Source organism: Drosophila busckii, chromosome 2R (assembly GCF_011750605.1).
Source record: "Drosophila busckii strain San Diego stock center, stock number 13000-0081.31 chromosome 2R, ASM1175060v1, whole genome shotgun sequence".
NCBI classification, from domain to species: Eukaryota; Metazoa; Arthropoda; class Insecta; order Diptera; family Drosophilidae; genus Drosophila; species Drosophila busckii.
The window spans coordinates 17,733,295-17,752,440 of NC_046605.1; the positions used below are offsets into that span (position 1 = coordinate 17,733,295).

Sequence of the window (19,146 nt, forward strand, 5' to 3'; positions counted from 1 at the left end):
ACAGTTGCCTTTGTGGCAACTTTGTTCACTTGCAGCTGAAAATTTAATTAGTTATTCCATTTGCGTGGCGCACAGAAATCGTTTCGTTAGCTGCTTCTTCTTCTTTTTTCTCTCAGCTGCTGCTGTTGCTGCTGCTGCTACGTTTCGCATTCATAGAAATTAAGCCAATTGCGCTTTTTTTGGTTTTCTGGTCAGCATTATGTGTTGCAAGGTGTGTGGTGCGCCTCAAAGACTGCGCAGCTGAAAGGGTAAAAATTAAAAGTTGCATGTCGAGAATTGAATAGATGTTATTTCCAAAAAAAAAAAAAACAAAAAATGCTGCAGTCCACACCTGAGTCGTTAAAAGGGAACGCCAGGCGCCCATGTAGACACTTCAACAAGCTCCATAATGATGCAGCCAAAGTTGCTTCACATGCAACGCCACATGCTGCAAAAGGTACAAGCAAATAGTGTTGCCAGCTTAGCCATTTTATAGCTAGATTAAAATATCTTAAAATTGCAATAGATATAACAATTTTTTGAAATGCATTTAGCTAGATTTCTAACTATTTTATGAACGGCATTTGGCTATTTTTGTATTCTAAATGAAGCTATGAAATTTTATTTTAAGTTAAAATTAAATTAAAATTAAATTATCCACAAAAGCTGAAAATGATTAGAGAAAACAATATTAGAAAAATAGAAACAGTAAGAAACTTAATTGTTGATAATGAAGAAAAATAACTAATATAATAAAAGCCCCTGTGTCAGCTTTATTCAATTGGTAAATTATTTTAAACATAGCATCCGATATCAAAGGCTTAAGTCATTCAATCTAATGAGGGGTATATATCATATGATATAGAAATCGAAGTTAAATAATTTATAGAAACTTCCTTTAAATAAAATAATATGCATGAATTTGCAAGCTCAGTTAATCACACACAATTCAAGAATAGTTAGCAATATGAGCCCAAACTATATTTTCAAAGTCTAAGCAACAAAAAATGTTTTATTTTTATTCTGTATTAACATATTTTATTCTACATTTATATTTCTAACATTACATTATCAATCGAAGCTTACATATTTTTTTCTTTTAGTTATTTCTAGCGATAAAAAAATTATTGATTCAGCTATTTTAAATCATGAATTTCTAGCAGCACTGCTCTCAAGCAATAAGAAATACTTGTAACTTCTACAAGTTGTGTGCACAGCACGCGATTTTTGTCGATTATGAGTTGTACTTGCAACTGGAGAATACACAATTTTAGCTGCACAATAATTTGCATGCAACACACACACACACAGAGACGACGACGCGGCACAGCCTGAGAAGTGGCATGACATGCAAAGTGCCGCACGCAAAGTCTTATAATGGATTAATTACACGTGAAGTGCATGCCAAAAATTTATATTAAAGTTATGCATAAAATTTAACATGTTTACAAAGTGTTAGCGGCCATGCTTTTATTTAAAAAAAAAAATTGAATTTTTTATTGCGCTCTCTTTAAGCCACACTCTTTTATTCACGCTGATAATTTCATTTGCGATACTTTGGCTGCTGCTGCTGCTGCCACTTCCGCTGGCAATAAAATTAACTGCAGATTTAATTAATTGCGGTTTGCACTTTTCGCATTTTCAACTGTTGCCAACAGCAACAATAAAGTAATACTATTTGGTTTGATTTTGTTAACGCGCTTTTTTTTCATTTCATTTCGCCATTTTCTTTTTTTATTTGCACTTCGCGTCGTTGATTTTTGCTGATTGCATTTTCATAGGAAATCAGTTTTTAATGAAATTTGCAAGTGAGAGGAAAGGCGTGAAATAAATTATTTAATAAATTTGACAAAAGTGTAATAAAAGGCAAAATATGTTTATTTTTTTCTAAGTATATTAACGGTTTTTAGTCAAAGAGAAAAAGCTGCGTTTAGCATTAAGTTTCAATTATGGCTTTATTATTTTATTGGAAACATGGGCGTGGCATTTAGAGGGCATTACATAATGTATAGCATTAATTATAATTTTAAAGCTACGCCCATGGACTGCATATTTATTAATGGAATTAAACAGGTTATGCTTACCTTTTGGCATCCATAAGTCAATTTATTTATTTACTTTTATACACTTTGACATATTTTAATAAACAGTCGGACAAATAACATAAAGCGAAACAATATTAACTAATAAGCGAAATTAAATTAATTAAAAGAAAGAAAAAAATACATAGCTTCATATTAAAAGCAAACATTAATTTAATTAAAAATCACTTCTTTGCTTTATTTATTAAAAGACATTTAATAGCTTTGATTAGTCTTTATGGCGGCATTTAAATAGAAAATTGATAGACCAACAAATTGATACTCAAATTACAAACTCTTGTTGATTTTTATTTTTTTTTTTTTTGGTGATTGTGAGATTTTGTTTGGTTTTTGTTTTCACCTGCAATTCGTGACAATTGATGGGCATGCGGAAAACGTAGCACAAAAAAAAAAGTTAATTTAATTTCTATGCGACAAGCTTGAGCTGTTGCTCTATCTCTTACCATTTTTTTGCTCGTTGGCAATGCTCTTGATTGTGAATTTCGATTTTTATGGTCGTCAACAAGCGCTTAAAGTGGCTAAACGTGTAACGCTCGAAACGCTGGTGCGCCACCAAATCGCCTGTCAAGCGGGTCTAAAGTCGCGTGGTTAATTGGACAAGCATTTGAATTTGGTAAGCAATTGAGAACTTGGATTTGAGCAGTTGCAGCTAGCAAAATTCAAAACTGTAAGCTAATATAAACTAATAGTTAAATATCTTCGACTAATGGAGCCAATTAAGTAAAACTTGGCAATATTTAGTCAGCATATGCAATTGCAAACATTATAAACTCAATTGGGCCTAGTTTGGTCATTCAATTAGGCTAGTTAAAATAATGATGTGGCTATTTTGTTATAATTTTGTTGTTGTCTAACAACATTTGCATTTAAATGAACTCGGAGTGGACAAATGTCTGCGTAGCTGGCAACTCTAATGACATTTGACGCAAATATGCAAAATGCTACCGCATGTGTCTGTGGCTGCTGCTGCATGCTGCATGTTGCATGTACATTTTCTTCATCAATGATTAATTGTTTTGACAATTTTGGTCTGGCAGACATCACTTTCAAATTTCTTGTCTGCTGCGTGGCAAAATTTCGCGTTCGAATTGCAACTAAAACATGCAAAATGCAACTGCCACATACAACGAACAACAGTTGCGGCAGCTTGTTGTATTTGCAGTTGCGACAGGCAGCGCCTCCACCTCCGCTGCCGCCTCCTCTCGCCATTTGTGGCAACTCTCTGCTCTCTGCTGACGAATGTGCCAAAATTGATGTATGATTTTGGCAGCAACAAAGCTGCGTGTCGTCCAGGGCCAAGAGGGAGGCGTGGGCCCAACACACAACATGCAGCAGTGGCTGCTGCACTGTCAGATATTTGAAGATTTATAATATGGCTTTTAGTCTGGCACGCAGATTCATGGCACAGGCGCCGCAAATGCTTCAACATTTCAACTGCTTACAGTTGAAGTGAATTTAAAATTTAAAACTTTTATTCTTAGATAATTGATATACAACTGTTTTTATGGCATTCACATCTATGTGATTGTTAAATAAAAAAAATGTATAAAAAATTAATGTTATTAATTAGAAGACAAACTTGAACTGTAAGGTATATTACATTGTTGTTATAAAAAACAATGATATTATCTATTGCACTTTGAAAAAGTTAATTGCCTCAAAATAATCGATTTTTTATTTCATATATTTAGCTTTTACCTCCAATTTTTATTATAAGTTTTGAGTAATTATAAAACCTTTTTTTTCGCTGCTTTTTATTGCAAATCCTTTTAAATAAATCACTAATTATTGCCATGTAATTTTAACAATTTACTGCTGACCATAATGTTTTAAACTCTAGTGGAAAAATCTCTGTGGCTCGTTTGCTTTCTTGCCTATTTATATTTTTAGCTCTTCATTATTACAAATATGTAGATAATACAATTGTCTTATTCATAATTAATTAAAATTTTGCTCATTAAATTACAATGAAAATTTATATCAAATTAGATAGGGTTGATAGATAGGATATATGCATTTTAAAAGAAATCTTTTGTTCAGTTCAGGCAGTAAGCAATCTAAATATATTTTAGATGTAGAACAATTTGTTACTGCATGTCATGTTTACTACTTCTCAGAATTTCCTTAACAATATTTATTTAAAATTAGTAACACCCTTGAATAAGCTTTAATTTCCTTTGCAAAATTGGGGGTTGCTTGACCCAAAAAAGACCAAAGACAATTGCATTATCTCAACACTATGCTCTAGCTGTCAATTGCAGTAGCTTTAAGCTTTATTGACATTTCACACTTTTGTGCTGGCTGGACCAGCAGGTAAATAACTTTCACCGGAGATAAATCTGCTTTTGTTCAAGAGCAGCTTCCGTTTTGCTTCAACCAATTTCCTAACATTTTCTGCTCTGTGTGCAGCCAAACAAATTAAACTTAAAATAAATAAAGTGAAACTGAACAACAAACATTAAGCAGAGCCCCCTCTCTGGGAGCTGTAGTTAAACTGTGCTCGTAAAACTTTCGCTTGACCCTTGTCACATACAATGATAACAACAGCAAGAGCAGCAACCACCCCCAAACTGGAGGGTGGCAAGGCAAACAGTGAGAAACAGTGTCAGTGTTGTCATGTAATCAACAGAAAATTGGCACCAGTCTCGACATTTACTGCTGCGAGTTGACCACTTGGGTGGGTCGTGGCTTTGTTTGGGGGTGGTGACTGACCAACTGACTTAGTTACAGGCCATATATATCGACACGCTGTTTGCGTGCCAATAAATCGACTTCTTAGTTGCAAATTTGTTTGCCTAGCTTTAGGCGTTTACACTAATGCTCGTCCGTCTGCCTGTCGTTCTGTTCTGGCTGCCTGCCCATTTATTTTATCAGCAACTGCAGCCCACGTGCTATGCATTTAATTTGTTTATTAGCAATGCTAATTAGTACTCGAACTCGAACTGCAGGCGCGTCAGTTGCCAAATATTTACCGTTACAGTTAGCGCTGCAGATGGCCCGCGGCTGCGGCTACGTGCGGGTTAATTAAACGGCCATCCAAATGCATTGCATGCCCCGTTGCCCAGGCAAATGCATAAATCTATGTCCTAATTGCTGCTAAACAGGTGTTTCCACGGCGAAACTCTATAACAACAACAAATAGTGTTGGTAAACGTCTTAACTGTGTGCGCGACACGTTTCACTAAAGTCACTTAAGGGCTGCGGTGACAGCTGCTTTAGCTGTAACTAGGCAACGATTTACGTGATTCTACTGCAAGTAGAGTCATTAAAATAGAGTCGTTAAATAGTTTTTATATTCTGATATTATAAGTTGTATTAGTTTAACTTTAATCCTTTAATTCCATATAAAAACTATTTTATATTATGATATAAGTTGTATAAGTTTAACTTTAATCCCCTGCTCAGAAATAGTTTTTTAATTTATGGCTTCATTTGTATACAGACAGTTAAAAATATTTGCTCTTTTAAATTCAATTGTTTTTAAAATGCTCTTGAATGGTATTCAAACAATTTTGTACAATCTCTATAAAACTGTATCTTTTACAAAAAATAAAATGGGGCTATTGAAAAATAAAATGCAATTACATAAAGCGCTAGATGAGTAAATAATAGAAAGCCTCAAGTTTTCAAAATCAGCTATAATAGGTAAGATATAAACTCCTAAGATCCCAATTTTTATTATAAAAAAAGGCTACAAAAAAGGAAATAACACCCCAAATATGACTAAAGATCGTTGTTGTTGTTTCCTATTTAATTTTTTTGGGCATTACGAGTATTTCCTTTTTTTAATGACTTCTTTCATTAAGGTGTTAATTCATAGCGCCATAAAATTGTACTATAGGTCGTATGATGTATTAGCAATGATAAATCATTTTTTCTATATATAAAAAAGTTTTTAAATTGGGTTCCATTTTATTTAAATTTTTTTATTTTATAATTTGAACACTTATATCGCAATTTAGGATGCTTAGAAAGAAATAGAGCAAAATCTTTAGTTGACCTAATTGTCAAGGATGCGAAGCTTTTTAGTACTGGCAGCAAAAAACACATTTTAAATAATTGGCTTTGATTTACTTTTACTAACGTTTTATTTTTTCCACCCAGATTTCAATCAATTGCAATTTCAAATCCCAGCACACACACAATGCATGTCATTTGGTGTAAGTAGCCAATAAACATAAAACTGGTAAAAAGAGTGAGCGGAGTGCTGAGTGAATAACATGCTGAAAATGAAAATGGATTTGTGTTGAGCAATAAAAAAAATAACTGATGCAGCACATGTAAATCTTCAGATTCTAATACACTTCTCATCACTTGAATAAAAGTTAACGAGCATTTTAAAAATCAAGTTAAGGGATCTTACTTATTCAGTAATCAATAAGGAAAAACTATTTTATATATATATAAATATTTAAATTATGTATTTGTGGTAAAAATTATTGATCAATTTATTAAGAATGAATCTCTAACATTAGATTTACACGACAAAAAAAGATAGTGATGGAATGATTATACTTTATAATCTTATAGAGATTGGAAAAATATTTAATATAATATAATAATAATAAAATTTAATATTTATATATTACATTATCATAATATTTATTTTATGTATCCAAAACTTAGATATCTATATCACAAATAAAATCTTTGAATACTTCTGTTGCGTTTAAAAAATGGAAACTTACCCTTCATTCTCATAATTCCCATTCCCCTTTTAAATAGAAAACCTTGACTCCTACGAGGTTTTCTTTAAAGCATTCACTTTGGTATTCATCGATTGCCCGCTTAAGGAAAATGAAATATCTTGTCGTTGCCTTTTTCAATGTTCTAATCCATATTGAGCACTGTCAACACTCCCTGGGGCGGGCTGTCAGCACTTGGCCAAGTTAACATTTTTGCGAAGCTTTAAAGCGACTGCTAACATACATTTTGCACGCTCTAGCACCAGCACCATAGTTATAAATAATGGCTTGACTGTGTTACATTTTTCGCTGACCTCACAAGCATATTTCCTTATTTTGATACACTTAAATAAAAAGATGGAAATAGGGTGTCTTAAAGTTGTACAAACAGTTAAAAGGAGAGAGCTATTCTTTATAAATATTCCTAATGAGCAAGATAAACTGTATAGATATAGATCTCAAAGATCTCTGAGCTAGGTGCACTAAATTTGATCGGTTCACATTCAGTTTTTCTTGGATTCCGATAAGGAACAGATTTAAAAAAAAAATTACTCGTTATCAGAAAATTTCAAAATTTTCAACCCGATCGGATTAATTGAAAATTTCTATAATATTGAGTCACCATCTGAAATAAATAAAAAATTATTCAAAGAGCAGAGTGATCATAAATGCTGCGACTGCATTGACAACAAATGGAAGTGTATTAAAAAGTTGGCTGCATCCAGATTTCTTGCCCAATCGTTTTTGTTGTATTTCCATGCCAGTTATAATAGAAGTCATGCAGCCCTTTCCCACGGTTGAGTAATTTTTGCGACCGTTTGCTAAACCGTTTTTGGCATTTTTTGTGCATTGCATTTCCTATTTACATTTATCTTTTGCTGCTGCACGCAAAGGCCAAAAAATGAAATTTAATGGTAAATATGATGCAGGCTATAGGGTTGTTGGCCTTTTAGGCGTCAGTGTGACGGCAACCCTGGCGCCACAGCAAAACACAAACTGCAATGCATTGTCCGTTTTTATATGATTTTTAATTTATTTATATACAAGTGTGCTATATATGTATATATATATATATATATTTTTATCTTTGACTGACCAAATGGTGCCAACTAGACACTGCGCCAAAAATTGTTAACGGCTGCCAACTCTGCATGTAAATTGAGTGCAATGCACGACGACAGTGCGTATGCGTAATATTTGTGCTTTGGCACAGAACTAAAAAGATTTAAGCTTACACTCAAGCCAGAGTAATTGTTAAATTGCTGAATTATTCGCGGCATTAAAGCAAAACAAAATGCAGCGCTCGTTGTCCATAAATCATTCAACGTAAATCCCAGTTACAAATTTTATGCATGCAAATCAATTGTTCAATTGTTTCTATTGAAGCGACGCAATAAAAAAATAAACGCAGAATATATATATAGTAGGTTTGTGGCCCTAGAACAGACATGGAACACAACATACAAGTTGGTGGCCATAAATAAATATCGCATAAGCCAGGGCAAAGCTGCGTGGCAAAAAAAAAAAAAAGAATGCAGTCGAAGAATAAACAAAAAGCGTTACGAATAATCGCGCATAGAATATAAATTTCGCTATGCGCTGTTATACAATAAACTTAATTTGCAAATTCAATTTAAATAATAGCTCGCCACACATACATAGACATACATAGATATAGGTATATATGTTGCCACAAATCCCCATGCGCGCTTCACCGCAGCAAATTCAATTGTTTGCATTTGGTTTAGGCTACGATTTTTATATATTTTATTTATAGTTATTTTTTTAACTGACTGCGGATTAAATTTGCTTGAATTTGTGTTTTATGGACTGTATGGAGTTGTGGAGTTTACTGCACAAAAACAAAAACTATGCTAGAAAAATCTTTCTATCTCAATTGCAATTTTTTCTTGCTACAGGTTAACATCTGCACGCAAGCAAAAATATATATATATATGATATAAATATTTGTGTTTATTTTCTTAAATTATTCGTTGCTGCTTGCCACATTTTCATATTTTCCCAGCATACCACAAAAAACGAGTAAAGATTAAATTGAATTTGATGCTCGAATTATTTTAATTTCCTTTGTGAACCAACCGTGTCCAGCTGCAAACTAATAAACGAGCCAGGCACGTACGCACCTCAGACAGCACATTGACATGGCATCAGCTGCTCTGGCTCCAACTCCAACTCCAAGTCCATGCTCTGCAGCTGGCGATGACAAACAATATTCCAGTTGTCGCTGCTCTGCACAGTCCACCAGCTAGCCAGCCATGTTGTCAACTCACACACACACATAGATACAGATACATATGTGTGAGTTGCTATCTTCATGTGCAAATTGAATGTGACTGCTGTGGCGTATGCGGAAATTAAAGCTACTTAAAGAACACATCAAGATATATGCAAAAGAATATTTTATGCAACTTTCAAGTAAACAGTAATAATAATTTTTGTTTATCAAAAATAAATTTTTAGTTTATTTTACATATTTATATCAACAAAGCGCAATTAATATATACTTGGAATTAATTAAAATAATATTCAAAAATATATAAATTTAAATTCTGTAAAATTATTTAAGTAAACATCATTCGCAATTATTTTTTTTCCGAAAAGTCCTGCCGACTCTTATTAGACAAGATTTCATTAAGGAGTTCTCCTCATTAGGTCTTTATTATATTCAAGAGATTATTCTTATTAGACAAGATTTCATGTCAAGTCAGTCACCGCTGCAAGTATCTTTTGGGCCAACAAGGCCTCCTGAGCGTGCAGATCATCTAAGAATATTACATTGATGATAGCGATTAGGTCTTGGTATCGATCTGCATGGATCGTAGCGACCATTATTGATATTGTTGATATTATCAGTGTCGTTAATATTTCCAACAACTGTCTGTTCTGGATCTGAGATGAATAAGTATTTAGTATTTTGCAGAGTTCGAATCTCTAGATTAGATAATTAGTTTAAATAGACAGAAATAAGGCCTATGTGATCTTCAGTTTAATAAGTAAAAAGAGAAATTAATCCTCATATTTTATGTATAATCCAAAATAAATGTGACATAATTGACAAATTGTTACTTTTGGTAACAGCCGTAGCTGATTAGGTACCAGATTGATTGGTAATGTTATTTCAAATATTATTTATAAGAGCGCAAGCTATGTCGACTGCTTTACCGATTTTCAGAGTATCGGAGAGCTTTGTCATATTTACCGGCCAATTTATAGAAACAACAGATTTTATTGTCATGTTTTAATTGTTATTATCTCGTATCCAGTTTTTACACCTCAGACACGGTTATCAATGACATCTATGTTGCTGCCAAAACACTTGGACAATATTATTACCTCGCTGCAGGGCTGGAAGGCGGATAAGCGCTTTAATATACCAGAAATGGACATTTTTAATCTTTTGCAGACCGCACGAGGCGTGCTCATGAGCGAGCCCATGCTATTGGAGCTGAGGGCACCAGTGAATGTGCTGGGCGATATACATGGACAATACGGGGATATGTTGCGTTATTTCGATGCGGCGGGCTATCCGCCAACAGCAAATTATTTATTTCTGGGTGACTATGTGGATCGGGGCAAGAACTCGGTGGAAACGTTAACACTGCTACTGGCCTACAAAGTCAAGTATTCGGAAAAGTTCTATCTGCTTCGCGGCAATCATGAGTCGGCCAACATAAATCACTTCTATGGCTTCTACGATGAGTGCAAGCGGCGCTTCACCGTGCGTCTGTGGAAGTGTTTTGTGGACACCTACAACTGTTTGCCCGTCGCGGCGATTATAGGCGAGAAGATCTTTTGCTGTCACGGCGGATTGAGTCCCGTATTGCATGAGCTGGATGAAATACGTTCGCTGCCCCGACCCTGCGAGGTTAAGACCAATGGCTTGCTTTGCGATCTGCTGTGGGCCGATCCCGAGCCCAACGTCATGGGCTGGGCCAAGAACTCGCGTGGTGTTAGCTTCACCTTCGGTCCAGACATACTGGCACAGTTTCTAAAGCGCTTCAAATTCGATCTCATGTGCCGCGCGCATCAGGTGGTCGAGGATGGCTACGAATTCTTTGCCAAGCGTCAGCTCATAACTATTTTCTCGGCCGTCAACTATTGCGGAGAGTATGACAATGCCGGCGCCATGATGTGCATAGATGAAAGCTTAAATATCACACTTACTGTCTTGAAGCCAAAGAAAAGGGATTTAAGATTTACAGCTGCAGTCGAGAAGGCACCAGATTTATTCTCAAATCAGAAAGACGAGTGAATTCTCCCAAGGTTTTATTAGCAATTATTTATTATTTTTTACTAATGATGTGAAAATTTAACGTAAACTCTTATAAATGTAAAAAATAATAGATTACATTATTGTAGGTAAAGGAAGAATAAAATGCAATTGAACGATTCAATTTAGTTCAAGGTAATAATTAATGGTAAGTCCAAACAAAAATAGAAGAGAGACTAATCGTCTCAATCAATCGATTGCTGAGCAAAATATATAGAATTTACCTCCTTGCCACCAAAGAACCTTTTCCCATAATTGAAAGCATATTTGAAAGCATCTCTTGTCAGATTGTCTGATAATATAATATTACTTTTGATTGAAAAAGTCGATTTTGTAATGTTTCATATTAAAATAATTTAAACCACACACTTCCCACGATATTCACTACACACCTATGACGACGAAGCCATCTCCAGGTCCGGATGTGGATGAACTTATACGCTTTCTTGAGCGTGGCTTTCGTAAAAGCGAGAGGTTCATTCCATTGAACAAAGGCGACATCGAATCGGTGTGTCAGATGGCGCGCGAGGACTTTCTGTTCGGTGATATGTGTCTTAATGTATATGCACCCATGAATGTAGTTGGTGATCTGCACGGACAGTACGAGGATCTGTTGCGGATTATCAGGCACAATGGAGCGCCGCCAAAGCAGCGATATCTCTTTCTTGGTGACTATGTGGATCGGGGCCTAAACTCCGTGGAGACCATGATGCTGCTGCTTTGCTATAAGCTGAAGTACTCCCAGTGCGTTTATCTGCTGCGCGGGAATCATGAGTCCCAGTCCATAAACAGAGTCTATGGCTTCTATGATGAGTGTAAGCGTCGTTATTCTACCAAACTATGGCGCTGCTTTGTCGATTGCTACAACTGCATGCCTGTGGCTGCGCTTATTTCGAATCGGATCTTCTGCTGTCACGGGGGACTGAGTCCCAATCTCGTTAGCATCGAGGAGATAAACAAAATAAAGCGACCTACAGAAATTCCAGAATCGGGCGTACTTTGTGATCTGCTTTGGTCCGATCCAGAGCGCACTCTCCTTGGCTGGGGCAGAAGTCAACGTGGCGTCTCTTATGTTTTTGGCAGCGATGTAGTTGATCACTTCATCAGTCATCACAAATTGGATTTGATCTGTCGCGCCCATCAGGTGGTCGAGGACGGCTACGAGTTCTTTGCGAAGCGGCAATTGGTAACGATATTTTCGGCACCCAATTATTGTGGTGTATTTGATAACGCTGGCGCTGTCATGTCTATAAGTGATAATCTTGTTATTACTTTTGCAATCTTTAATCCCAAAGGCGCTTATGTGGTGGGACTCAAGAATCAGGCAAAGGCTTGGGGCAAGGTATTATCGAGAGTATTTCATACTAATAGAAATAACTCTACAACATCAGCAACTTCAGTTTAATAAAAATGAAAGATTGAAGATATAAACAATTTCTATCTATACGAATAATATATGGATAATAAATCTAATATTACTTTAGCTCTTTATTCTCAAGTTCTCTATAAAATAAAATCATTATTATTTTCTTCTTTGTTTACACCATACCAAATATTTATAAAACCATACAATTTACTGGTCGTCAGAAGTGGCATATTAAATCTTTGATTGGACTTTTCGCATACCAAATTTCTTGGTCGGCTTGAGGACGAAGAATGAGCACATTAGCGTCTCATCCACGGACATCATAGCGCCGGCATTGTCGAACTCTCCGCAATAGTTTGGTGCGGAAAAGATGGTGATGAGTTGTCGCTTTGCAAAGAACTCGTAACCATCCTCGACCACCTGATGGGCTCGACAAACCAAATCGAATTTGAAGCGATGGACAAATTTGCCCACCGTATCCGCTCCGAAGGTAACGCTGACGCCGCGATCGTTTTCCCCCCAACCCATAATCTTTGAGTCCGGATCGGACCAGAGCAAATCGCAGAGCAGACCCTTGTCCGGCACCTCGCAGGGACGTGGCAATTTGGTAATTTGTGCCATGGAAGTCAGATCCGGACTGAGTCCGCCGTGGCAACAGAAGATCTTCTCATCCACGATCGCGGCCACGGGCATGCAGTTGTAGCAATCGATAAAAGTGCGCCACAGTTTGATGGTATAGCGGCGCTTGCACTCATCGTAGAAGCCATAGATGCGATTGATGCCCGCACTCTCGTGATTGCCGCGCAACACAAAGAAATTTTGCGGAAACTTTATCTTGTAGGCAAGCAGCAGACAGAGCGTCTCAATGGATTGCTTGCCCCGATCCACATAATCGCCCAGGAACAGATAGTTGGAGGCAGGCGGATAGCCGCCGTAGTCGAACATTCTCAGCAAGTCCAGAAACTGTCCATGCAAATCACCGCAGATCTTGACCGGCGCACCCAACTCCAGCAGCATGGGCTGGGCCATGAATACCTCACGGCAGCGCGTGCAAAGTAGGCGTATGTCCGTCTCCGATAGATGCAGCTGCTTAACGCGACGCACATCGATAAGCCGCAATATAATCTGATCAATGTTTGCTGGTTCACTCGCAAGCGAGTTGCGCTGCGAATGCGACATTTCAAGTTCAGTGCCAATAATAAAAGAATTTGTTGAGTGTTTAAAACGTTGAGACTGTGATACATTTGAAAGCGTAGCATCGTTTCCGTTTTCATTGCTCAAATGCTTTTTCTATATTTATATATTCGGCCGTTGACAATTGAAACAAAGTTAGATGTGGCCCTTGCCATGCGAGGGCATGCGCACCTTGCGATGTTCGGAGGGACGCAGCACATCAAAGGTAATAACCAGATCCTTGTCGATGCCCATGGAAGCGCCGGCATTGTCATAAACACCACAGTAGTTGGGCGCCGAGAAGAGCGTGACCAGTTGGCGCTTGGCAAAGAACTCGTAGCCATCCTCGACCACCTGATGAGCACGACAGACCAAATCAAAGTCGAACTTTTGCAGGAATTTCTCAATGACATCGCGACCAAACAAAAAGCTTACACCACGATCGCTCGGCGAGAAGCCGAAGCCAATGCGATCCGGATCACTCCAGAGCAGATCACACAAGAGCCCCTCATCGGGCACCTCAGTGGGTCGCGTTAAGCTTTTTATATCGTTCATATGATTCAATCGCGAACTCAAGCCACCGTGACAACAAAAGATGCGATTCGAAACCACCGCAGCCACAGGCATGCAATTGTAGCAATCGACAAAGGTCTTCCATAGTTTGATCGTGTAGCGTCGCTTGCACTCGTCGAAGAAGCCGTAGACGCGATTGATGGCCTGCGATTCGTGATTGCCGCGCAGCAGATGCACATGCCTGGGATACTTGACTTTGAGCGCCAGCAGCAGCGTAATCGTCTCCACGGAATTCTTGCCCCGATCGACATAATCGCCGAGAAACAAATAGTTTGCAATCGGTGGAAAGCCTATGTGCTCCATGATTTTCAACAGATCCGAGAACTGTCCGTGTATGTCGCCCACAACGCGCAATGGTGCACTTATCTCCAGCAGCATGGGCTGCTCCAGAAATGTCTCCCGCGCCAGGTTGCAGAGATTAAGCAGATCCGGCTCGTTCAGCGGCAGACGCTGCAATTTGCTAGTGCGAAATGCTCTCAGCTTGCTTATCAACTCATTTAGATTTAGTTTGATTTCCGTTGCCAAGAGTTTCTTAAACGAATCACTCGACTCAACTGCAATCAAGTTTACACCGGCTTCACGCTTCTCCTCTGCAGCGCCCATATGTATTTGTGTGTGTGTGTATGTTTGTATTTTTGTAAGAATTTTTCAAACTTAATGTATCAATATTTGCAAAGGTAACTATACAAAAATAAAAAAACCAAAGAAAAGCCAAAAAATAAAATCCAAATCTATGCGAAAAACTTTAAATAATTGCTTATGTTTTTAAATACTTAATAGAATATACTAAAAATCTTAGAAATAATAATGTTTTATATATAATATGCAAAGAAAAAAGGGCGTTTACTTAAAATGAAAGAAATTTATGAAGGAAACTCTTAATTTAATAGCAAGAAATATTTTAATAGAAAAGAAATATAGCTTAATTAATTATTGAATCAGTTATTAAGCTTTAAATACATTCCGAGTTATATTTTGCTTATTCAGCTAAAGTTTTTAATTACCTAATACTAATACTACATAGTAGTATACAATTTATTGCGTACTTTGTTTAAATCAAGCACCCCTCTTTGGTGGGAGCTAATTGTCTTAGAATTAGCTACACAACTGTATGTAAGCCATTTATTCTTTTAATTTGTTAAAACAAAGTTATGTTTTTGCTTTCTAAGTTATCATAGTTTTAAACCAAATCAAAGTCAGAATAAAAGAGTTACATTCTACACAACTGTTATGGAACCAATAGATTGCTTGTTAGTAAATATAAACTAAATATCTGAGAATAAATAATAATTAAAATATAATAAAAAGTTAAAGGAATACTAATAATGTTCAAGTAAAGAAAGAAGCAAATAACGATAGAGGTATATACTTCAAAGAAAAAGGGGTGTATACCTAATTTTTAGATCAAGGAAATTTGTTAATAGCAGGAAACATTTTAATTGTCAATATCTCAAGCTTTCTTACGTTATTGACTTATTATTATTATAATATTATATTATTATTTTTAATAAAAATCATTAAATAACGGTTATTTTTTATTTTTATTATGAAAATTAGAAATAAATTATTATTTTTATACTGAAAAAATTAATAAATTTTTTAAAGTTATTTCCTAACTTTTCTAATAAAAATAACAGTCTTATTAAGAATAATTTAAAAACCAAAAATAATTGTTACTTATTGATTTTTAATATAAAAGTTAAAAACTAACTATTGTTTATGATAAAAGTTATAATTGTCCCTGTTTATTAAGCCTTAAATATATAAAAATTCTATAGCTTAAAATTTCATTTCACTTTTTTAAGTCCTGCCACTAAAGTTCGCTGTTCAACTTTAAACTAAAGTATTTAAAAACTGGCATGCATGCAACAGCTTGTGGCCTGTGGGGCCGAGTCGAGTTGTCCACTGGCAGCATCGTTACAATTCATTTGCCATGGTCGCGGCACTCAAACAATTTAATCAAATGACAAAACTGAAAATAATTTATTTGTTGCACATAATTTACAGCACGCGCAACGACGACGACAGAGGCGTGCCAAGTGGGTGGCAGCAAAGGGGCGGCAGGGAGAGATGGCAGTAAGGCAACTGTGAATGTGGCACATTATTAAATTTGTTTGCGTTGTGGGGCGCGCGCAGTAAACAGGCTCGACTACAGTTGGGAGTTGAGAGTTGTGCATTCGGCAGTTGTAGTTGTTGCTATAATAGATTTTAAATGTGGCAGTTGCTGTCAGCAAACTGGGCGAACGATAAACGAGACTGTAGTTTGGCTTGTTGGGACAGATTTCGATCGCGAGTTGTCCATATGGACTTTATGCGTCTGCGACTTGTTGTCAGAGACTAGAGCTAGACTCTGCCTGCATTAGAATCTTTCAATTTTGCCAAACTGCCTGAGGCTGAGGCAAAACTCTTCTGCTGTCTGCTACATCAATTTTGCGCTCGAATAAAGTTGAAAAGTGAAATTTTGGGCAAACAGGAATTGCTCTGCTGCTGCTGCTCTGAAACTTGAGAAAGCAGAAAAAGTTTGCACAAAATTACAAAACGCAGCCATTGGGAAATAAAATGCCAATGCAAATAGCGTAGTTTAAGATTTATCCAAGACAATGCACAAATTAAAAGCACTCGAATTGAATTTGTCTTGACTTTTGGCCACTTATTAAAGCACAATTTATCACTTGGGCAATTTGTGTGGTCAACTGCTTATCCCGGCTTATCGCAATGTCAATAAAATAGACAAAGCGGACAGCAACTAACTTGTTCTCTTCACTTGCCATTTGATTTGCTTTTAATTGCAGGCCAGTGGACATTTTTAATGGCTAAGCAATTGGGCTGGGATTTATGTCAGGCCATTAGCTTCAGTACAACTATTAAGACAAGCATTTATGTATATGAAACAATTATTTTATTACACATACGACGCCTTGTACAGCAGCAGCGAGTTGCAATACTTTAATTTTTTGCCTGCAGTTGTTCTTTTTGTTTTCATTTCTTATTTGCTTGCTGTCTTTTTCCTTAATTTATGCCACCGCCTGTTTCTCGCTTCCCGTTCTTTATTGTTTTTATTTTTTTAATTAAATATTTTGTCATGCATGTTGCATATTCATGCTTTATTTGCACTCATTTCGCTCTGTTTTTGCAGCTTCAATTAACCACATGCTGTGCAGGTAAACTTGACTTGCTTTATTTACCTGCGAATTGAGGTAAACGCTACAATTGTTAATTAACTGATGGCTTTTGCAAAAAATATATATCTGTTTCAGAAGTTGTCAGGGCAAAAGAATTTTAAAATATTTGGTAAGTTTTTAAATACATTAAAAAAGATTTTATAACTCTGAGTATTTTTACAATTTGACAAAAAGATCTATCAGATTTTAGATTAAATTCAATAGAAACTCAATATAATTTAAAGAGGTTATATTTAAAAGAGTAGCTGAATTTTCTATTCATGCTTAATTAAACTAAAGAGTCTCAATCTTAAAAAATAATTTATAATTTTTGTAGGATTTTATTTTTGTGCTTACGACGCTAAAACAAAGTTAACAAAGTGTTTTATTTTATGTTCTTCGCTTTCTAATTAACATTTTCACACGCTTCAACGAGGCACTAGGATCACCCCAGTTAATGCCTTTGCCATTGGTAATATCATTGTACTTGCCCATCAGATTGCTATAAAATATTGTTGGGATTCTTTAATCATTAAGTACATTTTCCAATAGATTACGGCTTACCTAGCATGACATGAGACGTACCACCAAGCGCCCGTACAAAGGTTAGTACAATTATTCTTATCCTTGTCATTATCTCGATCGCGCGTTGAAAACCGATAGCCCAAATGAAATTTCAAAGAGTCTCCAGCATCTCCAGTGTAGACACCCAAAGTACTCAACTTGTAATTATTTTGTTCATTATCGATGGCAAAATGACTGTACTTTGCGTATTTTTGGACTCCCTCGTTATTATCCATAACGATGAGCAGTTCTTGATCTTTATTTTTGGTTAGAGCGCGCAATCTGTCCAAGCCAATAAAGAACTCGCCCTGCACGTTGCCAAAGCCCTGCTTATAGTCCTGCCAGAACAAGAAAAAGTCCACGCTGCCATCCTGACGTCGCAGCACAACAGTCCAGCCTCCACCCTGAGTGTGCTCATCACAGCTTGCAATAAATGGAGCTTCACTGTAGCTGGGCAACTGCAGCTGATAAACGCCGCTGCGGCGACTGAAAGCTGTTGCCTCTTCACAGCTGCTTGGATAATGTTTTGATGCTGATTTAGGTTCACAGTTGCATTTCGAATTTGGCTCTCTTAACAGTTCGCGCATCTGTTTCTGCTCTTGTAATATTTTCTCCAGCTCAGCACTAAGATACACTTTGAGTTGGGAAATCTATAATTTTCTTGTATGATGCTTACCGAAGCGATATGATCTGCAGCTCCATATACTCCCTGTTGTTGTCTTTGACTAGAAAGTGTATTTCGCTTTTCGTGCCGTATTTGACAGTTAGATTGCCCAATCGATCAACATGTTGAGTACACTGCTCTTCACATTTCGAGACTAAAATATTTAGTAATATGAATACGCAAACAGATTTAAAAAACATCATCAGTTGCACAAATTAAACACAAGACTAATTATAATTTGCAAACAATAAGTCGCTTTTAAAAATAAATATATATAGAAACCGTATAGGTTATCTTTATATGACCCGTTCAGAACGAAAAGGGAATTCACCCAAATAATTTTTGTTTTTGGGATTTATTAGATTCATCATTACATTCATCATAAGCCAAGGTATTAATCTGAAAATCAAACGATATATCTGAGAAAAAAGGAAACAATGGGAATCTATACTTCTAAATCAATAATCGAATACAACTTTTCAGCCTATCAGGCGTGCTACAGAATTCAATTCCGCTTGCATTTCGCCTAAAAATTTCATTCGCTGTGTCTGATCACAAAAAATGGAAACAATGGAATAGAATCTATAG

The 19,146-nt window shown here is 36.3% G+C and overlaps 5 protein-coding genes across 5 annotated transcripts; 2 read left to right on the forward strand and 3 right to left on the reverse strand.

Moving 5' to 3' along the window:
• The first annotated feature begins 9,998 nt into the window (after positions 1 to 9,998).
• Positions 9,999 to 11,115, forward strand: LOC108595013 (serine/threonine-protein phosphatase PP1-like). Its single transcript, XM_017980148.1, has one exon. It carries the CDS (start codon positions 10,077 to 10,079, stop codon positions 11,037 to 11,039), a length of 963 nt encoding a protein of 320 aa, XP_017835637.1. The 5' UTR covers positions 9,999 to 10,076; the 3' UTR covers positions 11,040 to 11,115.
• Positions 11,116 to 11,374: 259 nt separating this feature from the next.
• LOC108595011 (serine/threonine-protein phosphatase PP1-like) lies at positions 11,375 to 12,465 on the forward strand. The gene has a single exon (XM_017980146.1). It carries the CDS (start codon positions 11,452 to 11,454, stop codon positions 12,460 to 12,462), a length of 1,011 nt encoding a protein of 336 aa, XP_017835635.1. The 5' UTR covers positions 11,375 to 11,451; the 3' UTR covers positions 12,463 to 12,465.
• An 82-nt stretch (positions 12,466 to 12,547) lies between these two features.
• Positions 12,548 to 13,690, reverse strand: LOC108595014 (serine/threonine-protein phosphatase alpha-2 isoform). Its single transcript, XM_017980149.1, has one exon. It carries the CDS (start codon positions 13,600 to 13,602, stop codon positions 12,655 to 12,657), a length of 948 nt encoding a protein of 315 aa, XP_017835638.1. The 5' UTR covers positions 13,603 to 13,690; the 3' UTR covers positions 12,548 to 12,654.
• LOC108595010 (serine/threonine-protein phosphatase alpha-3 isoform) lies at positions 13,662 to 14,837 on the reverse strand. Its single transcript, XM_017980144.1, has one exon. It carries the CDS (start codon positions 14,770 to 14,772, stop codon positions 13,753 to 13,755), a length of 1,020 nt encoding a protein of 339 aa, XP_017835633.1. The 5' UTR covers positions 14,773 to 14,837; the 3' UTR covers positions 13,662 to 13,752.
• A 2,883-nt stretch (positions 14,838 to 17,720) lies between these two features.
• LOC108594693 (ryncolin-1) lies at positions 17,721 to 18,596 on the reverse strand. The gene is made up of 3 exons (XM_017979834.1): positions 18,571 to 18,596; positions 17,895 to 18,404; positions 17,721 to 17,832 (listed from the first exon to the last, which is right to left on the reverse strand). Exons 1-3 carry the CDS (start codon positions 18,594 to 18,596, stop codon positions 17,721 to 17,723), a joined length of 648 nt encoding a protein of 215 aa, XP_017835323.1.
• Positions 18,597 to 19,146: the final 550 nt, after the last annotated feature.